Source organism: Salmo salar, chromosome ssa01 (assembly GCF_905237065.1).
Source record: "Salmo salar chromosome ssa01, Ssal_v3.1, whole genome shotgun sequence".
In the NCBI taxonomy this organism is placed as follows: domain Eukaryota; kingdom Metazoa; phylum Chordata; class Actinopteri; order Salmoniformes; family Salmonidae; genus Salmo; species Salmo salar.
The window spans coordinates 154,963,809-154,976,524 of record NC_059442.1 but is presented as its reverse complement, the minus strand read 5'-3'; the positions used below and the strand labels follow the sequence as shown (position 1 = coordinate 154,976,524).

The following is a 12,716-nucleotide window of genomic DNA, read 5'->3' as shown; positions in this document are numbered from 1 at the left end:
AATGAAGACATAGAGTTACCTCTGCTGCAGAGGATAAGTTCATTAGAGTTACCAGCCTCAGAAATTTCAGCCCAAATAAATGCTTCAAAACCGTCCATTCTACTGCCAATGTTTGCCTATAGCGATTGCATGGCTGTGTGCTCGATTTTATACACCTGTCAGCAACGGGTATGTCTGAAATAGCCGAATGCACTAATTTGAAGGTGTGTCCACATACTTTTGTGTATATATTGTGTAAGTGGATAAGATATCAGATTTTGTTTTGATGACTAACGTCTGTGTTTTGTTTTCTTGTCCGCTGTCAGTTGTGCTTGGGGTATTTCCCATTTTATGGTGGAGTTCATTGTGATTCCTCCTTCATAGACAGATTATTACTCAAGGAAAACAGCCATGCAAAAACAGCCATTCTGAAATATTAAAGTGTGGTTGCCTTTGTGTTCTTATTGGTCCATGACATTTTTCTTGTTCATGGGTCATTTTTCTTGGTTCAATAGCCTGTATCTGGCAGTCAGTGAGCAGTGAAATAGCTCTGACCTTATAGCCAGCCAGGCCTATGTTGTTGTTCTTCATAATGCTGTGTGTTCTGTGGGAAAGTATTGTCAAAGATCACCAAAGCTCAGTGTATAACTCCTAGCCAGATTAGGGCTGGTCTCTTAACATGTTGATGTCCGTTTCTGTCTGTCCTCAACTTTTCCACTGACTATGCAGCCGTGTGATTGGGCGTCTTTCATGTGGGTATCAGCTTACAGCTGTAATTTGTATGCCACCCTTCTCGTCTTCAGAGAGAGGCCTCCACCTCCACCGATACTAATTATGGAAGGAAACAAAATCCTCCTTGTGAAGGAGGGCGAGAGAGCGAGGAAGGAGGGAGAGAGAGGAGAGAGAGTGTGATAAAAAGAGCAAGATGGGTAGAGTGAGAGAGGGGTGAAAAGTGAGAGATGGAGAAAGTGTGGGAAAAATGAAGGTGAAAGACAGAAGAAACAACCAACAGAGATTTGTCAAGAGAGGGGGAGAGTTAAGGATGAAGATGAGAGAAAGCGAGGGATAACTTGTCTTGGTGTTATAGCTGAAGAGGCAGTTTGCTCTGCTGGGTGAAATATGGGTGGAGGAGTGGAGCATTCCCACAGTCACAAAGATGGAGGAGGGGTGTATCTCTCTCTCCCTCTCTCTCTCTACCTCTGTCTCTCACTCTCTCTATTCCTCTCTTCCTCCATCATTAGCTCTGAAGGGCCTCTCAGAATCCAGGAAATGGAGGAAACGTCTGAAAACGAGTGAAAATAATCAAAAGGCTTTAGCGTGAGGAAGAGTAGAAAAGAACCTTTCAGACACACATTTTCTCAACAAGCAAGAGAAAGTGTTTAATCCTTTTGCTTGAATTCTCCAGCATTGCATTATTATGGCTGTTCAGCGAGGGGAGGTAGTAGTAAGTAGGTTATGAATGGTGGCCTTGATGAACAGTCACAGGAATGTGTTGATTGGATGTGTTGAATGTGTTGACCATCTTCTTCTCCTTTACTTTGTTCTTCTCTCTTGTTAGAAAACCAATGAATGATTTCACACAGTTGAACCCTGTTCTTCTCTCTCTCTCTCTCTCTCTCTAGGGCCAGGTGGAGGTCCGTGCTGTGTTACAGGTTCCAGATCTGGACAGGGAACCAGAACAGACAGAGTTCTACGTGGTTCTAGAAGGTTCCAGACTAGTCCATGTTACTGTAGTTAAGAGAGCGGAGGATGGAGAGTCTCTTTGTTTCACAGTTCCTGGTGAGTCCCACTGTTTATAGTGTCCACTGGTCCCAGATCAGTCTAACTGTCTCACACAGAGCTACTGATTGAGGTTAGAACAGAACCCTTAGTTTGATACAGGGTCACTAACTTCCAGTTATCATTAGTTCCTCTTTTGCTCTTTTAAGTTCAGGTCAACATAACAGCGATTGTAATAAATCAGTAGATAGCAGCAGTTTGCCTAACCTAATAAAGACCATCCATATTGCTGTGTCACAAGCTTCAATATAAATCATGTTTGAGAGCAGAAAACTGTTATTGCTGTACAGTGTCCATATTAGGAGTGTGTCAATGTCAGAAGGACTTGTGTCAGTCTCATCGGGAGTTGGCACTTATTGTCATATTTGATCCTCAGTCGTCTGTTCGTCTCCTCTCCTCCACAGGTCACGACCTCCAAGAGACCGCCTCTGTCACAGTGTATCGCCACACAGAGGGCGGAGCCAAGCCTTGTGGAGGCGGGGCCTCCCTGAGGTACGTCTGCGATTTGCCACAGGAAGTGGCCGAGTACCTGCTAGCCAACAGCGACTGTCTGAGTCCCCAGAGCCACCTGGAGGTTCTGAGGAGGGTCTCAGCAGCTCCAGGGGAGGGGGACAGGGAGGGTGACATGAGCGCTGGTCCAGGAAAGGAGCACTCTCTGGGGCAGACAGACCAGGAGGAGGAGGGGGTTAGCGGTGGGAGACCCAGACCTGATCCACAGATAGAGTGTCATCTCAGGGAGATGGATGAGAGGATAACCCAGGCCGTGGCAAACCTGAACTACCCTCTGGAGTGGAGCGGCAAGGCCAGCCAACCTAGAGAAGGTAACCAACCATACTACTTGGGCTTTTTATATAGGGCTTTTCCAGTGCTGCTGTGGAAAAGCCCTATGACTAGTGTAGTGGGGTACGTGAGTTGTGTGTTGTGGTTGGTAGGGAATCTGACCCTAAACGGCTTGTTTTGGAGCAGTTCCAGCAAGTGTACTGTACTATCTTTCCCAGATGATTTCCGATACCTTAGAACTTGAGACATTCTGTACACATTTCTACTTAGCCTATACCTATGTCATATAGATTACAATTAGTAACAGGCAAGGAAGATATGACCCGAGACAGTTATCCATGATCAGAAAGAAAAATCATCAATGTGTTATTTTCTACAATTAAAACAACGATTGATGATAGTTACTGTGTAGGCTTACCTAGCCTGTGCCGGATGTTCCGGTTTTCAGGGGAAATGGGAAGTGAGCCTGTGGCACGACTGCTGCTTTTTCTTCTTCTCGTCAAGACCAGTTTTCGGGGATCTAGTTTATTTTACGCCTGCTATGTTAGGTTAACAGACACTTTAACGGAAACCTATTCAGATTATTTACAATACTTTACAGTCATGACATTTTTTTTTCTGGGTCAAAAAGGGGCTTAGGTGGTGGGTGGCAGGGGGCATGGCAATGGGCGCTATGTAATGGCCGTCATCTTGGCGGTGTAGAGAAATGTTTGCATTATTAAGCCAATTTCCTATCAAGGCACAAGGTGAGACCCAGATGCAGACACAGGAGGCAGATTTACATTTTTTACATTTTAGTCATTTTAGCAGACGCTCTTATCCAGAGCGACTTACAGTAGTGAATGCATACATTTCATTTTTTCTGTGCTGGCCCCCCGTGGGAATCGAACCCACAACCCTGGCGTTGCAAACACCATGCTCTACCAACTGAGCTACAGGGAAGGCTGGTTGGAGTCTTACAATGTTTAATAATCCAAAGGGGTAGGCAAGAGAATGGTCGTGGACAGGCAAAAAGGTCAAAACCAGATCAGAGTCCAGGAGGTACAGAGTGGCAGTCAGGCTTGTGGTCAAGGCAGGCAGAATATCAGGCAGGCGGGTACAGAGTCCAGAAACAGGCAAGGGTCAAAACCGGGAGGACTAGAAAAAGGAGAATAGCAAAAAGGAGTACGGGAAAAACACGCTGGTTGACTTGACTAAACATACAAGACCAACTGGCACAGAGAGACAGGAAACACAGGGATAAATACACTGGGGGGAAAAAGTGACACCTTGGAGGGGGTGGAGACAATCACAGGAACAGGTGAAACAGATCAGGGCATGACATTTCCTGCAATTCTACAATTCTGAGAGAAAATGTTGGTTTTAAATTGAATTACCTTCAATTCTATGCATTTCACCATGGCTAATGCTGTGTATTTTTGCTTAAATAACAAAATCAATACTGCTATATTAATTGTTTGGAGAATTTTCAATAAATTCATTGTTTGGAGAATTTTCATTTCTCCCTGACTGTCTAGATTTTATTTTGGTGATTGTTAGTTGTCAAAGATTATATTATAACAAAAATATGCCACTATCTTTTTCTATATACTTTATATCTGGTTTTAGTCATTTACGTTTATACAAAGTGTTATTCCATCCCGAAAATGTATATAATGTATATACAAACATATATAAAAACTTTACCCGGTCCGCCCAAGGATCTCAATGCCTGAAAAATCCCTGAATTTCAGATAGTGACATGTACTGTATTCTGTCGGTAGCTAATGTGAACCAATAGAATATGTAGAAATGAGGTAAACCGGTGCTGGCACTAAGACCACACTCAACGAGCTGTATAAGGCCATAAGCCAACAAGAAAATACTCATCCAAAAGCAACGCTCTTAGTGGCTGTTGATTTTAATACAGGAAAACTTAAATCTGTTTGACCTAGTTTCTACCAGCATGTCTCCTGCACAACTAGAGGGAAAACAATTCTAGATCACCTTTGCTCTACACACAGAGACACATACAAAGCTCTCCCTTGCCCTCCATGGCAAATATAACCATTACTATATCCTCCTGATTCCTGCTTACAAGCAAAAACTCAAACAGGGTGTACCAGTGACTAAGCTACAGGACTGTTTTGCTAGCAAAGACTGGAATATATTCCAGGATTCATCCGATGGCATTGAGGAGTTTACTACATCAGTCATTGGCTTCATTAGTAAGTTCATCGACGACGTCGTCCCCACAGTGACCGTACGTATATATCTCAAACAGAAGCCATGGATTACAGGCAACATCCACACTGTCATGACGTTGGCCTGTTGGGGAGGTTTATGACCCTCATAAATACCTTTCCCCTTTTCTCTCTCTCTACTTTATAGTTGACTCTTGTAAAGCCTTTGTAACATAGAGAGTCTGGTAACATCAAAAGGTGGGAAACAGAACCATATTTCGGTAATCCAACCAGTTGAAAATATGCGTTGGTACTTAATGAATATGATCTCAGATCAGTTGTTGTCTGAGACATTACTACTAATGACAGGATGACATTAACTGTATCTTGGAAAGTCGACACATTCTAGTTATCAGATTCACATGGAATTGTTGTGCAATTTAAATGTTTAAATATGAAACTATTTGTGAAAAGATGAAATGTAATTTTAGCTTCTTAAATAAGAGAATGGTTTGAAATAGAGAAACGCTGCTCACTCAGAGGCCCCGCCCAAGTGAACAGACATTGGTTATAAACTATGAAACACGCCCTTCTCTCCCCTACTATATAAGCCCTGTTACGAAAATGTAACTTTCTGTTCTGAGGACGTGAGGACGACGGTCCTACGTTAAAAGGGCTCAGATAATAACCTAACGAAATTAGCATCGTGTTCAATGTGAAGGTGACGATCGACACACCAAAAGGATGAATTTTGACTATACCAGCCAGAATATAGCACAAGCTTAAAAGTATGGCAACTTGGTATGAACTTTGAACTCTTATTCACTCCAGAAGTGATACCTCCTAGCCGTTGAGTTAGCAGCAGCCGCTGTAAACGTGGGCTAGGAAAGAATGGACGACGTATCCAGTCTAACACACAACAATACTACAACGTATCCAGTTTACCACCACGGACATTCTTCAGAGGACAAGAGATCCATGCTAAACAACCCGGCCTTCTATCTACGACCAATCTACCGAAGCGCAGCTCAGAGTAAATATTTATTGCATTTTCCTTTTTCAAATGGGCGGTTATTCATAATGCATAAGATACTGTATTTACGATAGCATTGCATCCTACGGCCCGATAGAGACACAAAATCTTTTTGTTCCTCAGTCTTCCCGCTCTTTCATTCAAAACCCAACCCCCTTTCTTTGTGTAACCAGCCGTCATATCTGCTCCGTCCGCTAGGGACGTTTTCCTTTATGACATAATTTGTATTCAATGTATGATCCATTCTGTGTAGATGTAATTCTGTGTGATTATTTAGGTATTTAGTAAATAAATAATTAAACCAAATGTTGTATTGCTGATTCAACTTGTTAGCCAGGGTTCGTGAAGATAACCAAGAATTTACAACTTTCAGATGAGACTGAATAAAGTGACGATTAAATATTGACTGCTACTGATGTAAAAGATTACTAGGTTTTTAAGAGTTTATTCGGAAGATAACCGCTCTATAAACATTCTTTCGTGGTGCCCCGACTTTCTAGTTAATTACATTTACCTGATTAGCTTAATCAGGTAATATTAATTACAGAGAAATTATTTTATAGAATAGCATGTCATATCACTTAATCCGGCATAGCCGAAGACACGACAACACTGATCTAAAGGCCAGAGTGACACAAGCCTACCAGACGTGCTAAATGCCTCCTATGCTCACTTCAAGGCAAGAAAAACTGAGCCATGCGTGAGAGCACCAGCTGTTCCGGACGACGGTCTGATCACACTCTCTGTAGCCGATGTGAATAAGACCTTTAAACAGGTTAACATTCACAAGGCTGCAGGGCCAGAAGCACCTCACAGTTTCTGATTTTTTAATTCCGGAACCTATTTGTTTGGATCTGGTACCTCTTGTGGCATGACATTTGTTTTCACTGTTTGTAATGTAAAAATGCCAATAAAAGCAATCTGTGTTAATTCTAGGTGCCTCCTATGTAATTGTCCTGCCCCTTAACAAACGTATTGTGAAAACGTGCCTGATATTCTCAGAACTGATTAGTGTTGGGCCGGCCTGGGTTTATGGTTTGCGCAACATTGCAGCCTCGAGACCAACGCGTGGCCATTCCTGTAGTGTGTGAGAGAGAAGCACGCCTCAATCTCTCACATAACTACAGTGAGATTCACTGTAATTATATTATTCAGAGTACTACACCAGGAATATGTCTATAATTTAGCCACAGAGGATCAATAGCTTTTTGAAAAAATGCCTAGCTGTGGATTGTGTGTAGCCCAATCACAAGGCATAGCCTACAGTCAGGAACGTGCGGCAAATCTGTCAGTGAACACCATGTAGCCAAAACAGGCATTTCGCTAATATTTCAAATACAATTTGCTCCTGATGAAAAGAGAAGACTCATCTGTATGTAGGCTACCAAAATATTTTATCAACTTCCAAATAGGCCTATTGAGTGAACAGCATTGTTTTACAAAGTAAAACAAGAGAGAGATAGGCTTTTGGCACGAGCCCGTCGGCCATCGCCAGTTAGTGGGCTGCACATCAATGGTTGAGTCAGTGAAACTGGAAAGATTTTTTAGGACTATAATTTCCTCCTCATATTGCACAATATGTGTGTCTCCACACACCTAGGCCTAGGCTATTGGTGGATTCAATACAAGGTCATTTTTATTGATCTCAGATTCTCAGTTTGTCAGTGTCAAAGTAGCCTGTCATTTCGATCATTTGTGCGGTATTAAAACATATTCAGTCTTGTAAAATGATGTACAATTGCATGAAATGCATTTCTAAAAGGCCATATTTTTCGGGCCCTAGGCTACAAAAAAAGGTGTGTAACTTCTACACTACTGCTCTATGCCACTACGCAAACGTGATGATAATGCATGCAATGCTTTATTCTAAAGGGGATTTTAAAAAACAATGTGTTTTGGTACCTCACAGTTTATATACTGAACAAAAATACAAAGCCATCATGCACCAATTTCATTGATTTTACTGAGTTACAGTGGAAATCAGTCAATTGAAATACATTTATTAGGCCCTAATCTATGAATTTCACATGACTGGGAATACAGCTATGCATCTGTTTTTTCACAGATACCTTTAAAAAAATGGGCCTCACAATGGGCCTCAGGATCTCGTCACGGTATTTCTGTGCATTCAAATTTCCATTGATAAAATGCAATCGTGTTCGTTGTTCGTAGCTTATGCCTGCCCATACTATAACCCCACTGCCACCATGGGGCACTCTGCTCACAACGTTGACATCAGCAAACTGCTCGCCCACACGACGACATATACATGGTCTGAGGCCTGTTGGAATACTGCCAAATTCTCTAAAACAACGTTGGAGGCGGCTTATGGTAGATAAATAAACATTAAATTCTCTGGAAACAGCTCTGGTGGACATTCCTGCTGTCAGCATGCCAATTGCGATCTTCCTCAAAACTTGAGACATCTATGGCATTGTGTTGTGTGACAAAACTGCACATTTTAAATTGGCCTTTTATTGTCCCCAGCACAAGGTGCACCTGTGTAATTATCATGCTGTTTAATTAGCTTCTTTTTATTCCACACCTGTCAGTCGGATGGATTATCTTGGCAAAGGAGAAATGCTCACTAACAGAGGTGTAAACACATTTGTGCACAAAAGTTGGGAGAAATAAGCTTTTTGTGCATATGGAAAATTTCTGTAATCTTTTATTTTATCTCATGAAACATGGCACCAACACTTTACATGTTGCGTTTAGATTTTTTTTGTTCAGTGTATATTATATACAAATCCTTGTCAAAATCAAATCAAATTGTATTTGTCACATGCGCCGAATACAACAGGTGTAAACCTTACAGTGAAATGATTACTTACAAGCCCTTAACCAACAGTGCAGTTCAAGAAATAGAGTATATAAATTTTTTAAATAACACAATAACAATAACGAGGCAATATACAGGGGGAACCGGTACCGAGTCAATGTGTGGGGGTACAGGTTAGTCAAGCTAACAATCCCATTATGTCACATGAGGAGCTTTATATGGTGTTACATTGCCTTTACAGGTTAGTAAGGCATGCTATAGATAAACACCATCTCTGGTGCAAGTCTGTTTCTACATGCAACACAACAATAGTGCCACATCAATACCTTGCCAAACAGGTCAACCCAACAACCAGCTGACAGAGCCAGAGACAGACTGGCACCACTAACTCAAGACTTGCCTCTGATTTCATTGCTGGTCTAGACTGTTTCAATATTAACAAACATGTCAATTTTCCCACTCACATCAAGGGACACATACTTGATCTTGTCTGCTCTGTTGGCCTCATCCTAACTCAGCCCAGACCTCCTGTTCCCACTGTCTGACCACAAGATCCTTCATTTCTCTCTTCGCTCATACTCACCCCACAACACTGACAAATGCCTCCTCTTCTTCCGCAACATCTAAGCTGTTGACCCCCTCCAACTCTCTGATGCCAACTGCTCTGCCCTGCCCCTTGACCACGCCCCCAACTCACCTGATGAACTAGCTGCCCAATTCAATATCTGTTTCCCTCAACTCTCTGGCCCCCCTCCAAACTAAACCTGTCTCCTTCTCCTCCACCTCCCCCTGGTTTACCCCTGAGCTCAGCGTCCCGAAGCAAGAAGGCCGCCCGCCTGGAGCACCTGACCAGGAAGTCTGGGCTGAGGCCAACAAACTCCACCTCTCCACCTACAGAGATGCCCTCAGTGCTGCCAGGTCCAACTATTTATCCAACATCAACAACAGCTCCAATAAGAACTCCCGGACTCTGTTCGCCTCTGTCAACAACCTATTTGCTCCCCTCCAGTCTGGTTTCCGCCCCCTTTGCATTACTGAAACTGCACTCCTCAAAGTTGTCAATGATCTTCTCACCTCTGCTGATGCTGGTGTGGTGCCCTTAACATCTTGATTCTCCTCGACCAGAGTGCCGCTTTTGACACAGTGAGCCATCAGATCCTCCTCACCAGGCTTGAGGGTCTGGGTTTTGAGGGTACTGCGCTCTCCTGGGTACAATCTTACCTCACAAACCGGACCCACTACATTTCCCTCAGTGGCCACACCTCAGACTCAGCTGCAGTTACACAGGGTGTCCCCCAGGGCTCTGTGCTGGATCCCTTACTCTTCATCATCTACATCCTTCCACTTGGTCGCATCCTCCGTCACTTTAACCTTGACTTCCACTGCTATGCCGATGACACCCAGATCTACCTCAGCACCAAATCCCTCCTCAACCACCTCTGACCCACATTGAATCCTGCCCCTGCAATTAAAACGTGGATGCAACAAAACGTCCTCAAGCTCAACAGTGACAAAACTGAACTCCTCCTCATAGGCACCAAATCCACCCTCACTAAAGACGACACCACGGTCTCTCCCTCCCCCCAACACACACAACCTTGATGTCATCCTGGACACCACCCTCTCCTTTGACCACAACATAAGACCGACTGTCAAATCCTCATTCTTCCACCACCGCAACATTGTCGCCTCCCTCCCCTTACCCTACCCCTTACCCTAAACCGGCTTCGTATCCAAACCCCATACATTATACTGATACATCACACTCTTTCCCTTCTTTGAGCCCACCCCTCTCTTTGTTCATGTTTTTTTTAGTCTTATGTTGTTTTGTTTTCACTCCTGTTTTTTTTTTTTCATTTCTATGTTGTAAAGCGACTTTGGGTCCTTGAAAAGCACTATATAAGTCCCATGTATTATTATTATTATTATTACCACTATGGCTAAATTCAAACTATGCCTACTTGCACACAAAAGTAATTATCAAGTCTATTTATCTTTATCAAGCTAGTGAAAGCAGGGGATAAGAACATTAGTCTATATCATACTGAGAAGGCAAGGGTGAAGAAGGGGATAGACAAAGGTATCCACACTCTACAGTGTACATACAGACCAAGTTCACCCACAGCTTCTTACATAAGAGTGACGATTGTGTTTCTTAAATCGTGCCGTTGAATGCTTACCCGTCTCTTTGGAAAGGTCACGTATTGTCTGTGTGCCTGAGTGTCAGTCCCCATTAGGGGACATGAATCTCAGTTGGCTCTGTCGCTCTCCTCCCTGTCTATCTCTCTCTCTCTCTCTCTCTCTCTCTCTCTCTCTCTCTCTCTCTCTCTCTCTCTCTCTCTCTCTCTCTCTCTCTCTCTCTCTCTCTCTCTCGCACACTCTCAGAGCTTCAAGCTCCTCAGTGTCCACATTACTAAGGAATTATCATGGTCCACACACACCAACACAGTCGTGAAGAAGGCAAGACAACGCCTCTTCCCCCTCAGGACGGTGAATAGAGTCGGCATTGGCCCTCAGATCCTCAAAAAGTTCTACAGCTACACCATTGAGAGCATCTTGACTGGCTGCAACACCGCTTGGTATGGCAACTGCTTGGTGTCGACCGCAAGGCGATACAGAGGGTAGTGTGTACGGCCCAGTACATCACTGGGACTAAGCTTCCTGCCATCCAGGACCTCTATACCAGGTGGTGTCAGAGTAAGGCCCTAAAAATGGTCAAAGACTCCAGCCACCCAAGTCATAGACCGTTCTATCCTTTTTGCATGAACTAATTTGACTGATCACATACGCTGCTGCTACTGTTTATTATCTGTACACATCTACCTCAATTATGTACACATCTACCTCAATTACCTCATACCCCTGCACATCGACTCTGTACTGGTACCCTGAGTATATAGCCAAGTTATCGTTAATCATTTTTCTCTTACTTTTTTTCTCTCTGCATAGTTTTGATTTGATTATCTAAAAACAGAATTTGAAAAGCTTATGCAAATTTGACATACAGCACATCTGATGCCTCTTAGAATTGTTTTATAAATGAGTTACTTTACATTTTTCACCCCCCAAATTTGTTGACTGAACTTTGACCTGCATGTACACTACATGACCAAAAGTATGTGGAAACCTGTTTGTCGAACATCTCATTCTTTCCACTAGATGTTGCAGGGACTTCCATTCAGCCACAAGAGCATTAGTGAGGTCGGGCACTGATGTTGGGCGATTAGTCTTGGCTCGCAGTCGGTGTTCCAAAGGTGTTCGATGGGGTTGAGGTCAGGGCTCTGTCCAGGCCAGTCAAGTTCTTCCACATTGATCTCGACAAACCATTTCTGTATGGACCTCGCTTTGTGCACAGGGGCATTGTCATGCCTAAACAGGAAAGGGCCTTCCCCAAACTTTTGCCACAAAGTTGGAAGCACAGAATTGTCTAGAACGTGATTGTATGCTGTACCGTTAAGATTTCCCTTCACTGGAACTAAGGGGTCTAGCCCAAACCATGAAAAACAGCCCCAGACCATTATTCCTCCAACACCAAACTTTACAGTTGGCACTATGCATTGGGGCAGGTAGCGTTCTCCTGGCATCCGCCAAACCGAGATTTGTCCGTTGGACTGCCAGATGGTGAATCGTAATTCATCACTCCAGAGAACGCGATTCCACTGCTCCAGAGTCCGATGGTGTCGAGCTTTACACCACTCCAGCCGACGCTTGGTATTGCGCATGGTGATCTTAGGCTTGTGTGTGTCTACTCTGCAGTGGAAACCCATTTCATGAAGCTCACGGTGAACAGTTCTTGTGCCTACAGTTCCTAGTCCAGTAATTGGGTTATGGTTACATGGCACATCGTCAAGCATTTGTGGTACAGTAGTGGTAAGTAACCGTGGCAACGAAGAAGACAGATATGGAGAGAAAGTTCAAGTGTAGGACAGCAATTCAGAATGAAGAGATATTTTTAATTTATTTCACCTTTATTTAACCAGGTAGGAAAGTTGAGAACAAGTTCTCATTTACAATTGCGACCTGGCCAAGATAAAGCAAAGCAGTTTGACACATACAACAACACAGAGTTACACATGGAGTAAAACAAACATACAGTCAATAATACAGTAGAAAAATAAGTCTATATACAATGTGAGCCAATGAGGTGAGATAAGGGAGGTAAAGGCAAAAAAAGGCCATGGTGGTGAAGTACATACAATAT

At 43.2% G+C, this 12,716-nt stretch overlaps 1 protein-coding gene across 2 annotated transcripts in view; it reads left to right on the top strand.

Moving 5' to 3' along the window:
• Window positions 1-12,716, top strand: part of LOC106568988 (rho guanine nucleotide exchange factor 28) — a 108,509-nt gene that overhangs the window by 16,183 nt on the left and 79,610 nt on the right. For both annotated transcript variants that reach the window (XM_045692531.1, XM_045692539.1), the window contains exons 3-4: window positions 1,602-1,758; window positions 2,163-2,579. In XM_045692531.1, coding sequence (XP_045548487.1) covers window positions 1,602-1,758; window positions 2,163-2,579 — 574 coding nt within the window. The remainder of the gene's footprint in view (window positions 1-1,601; window positions 1,759-2,162; window positions 2,580-12,716) is intronic.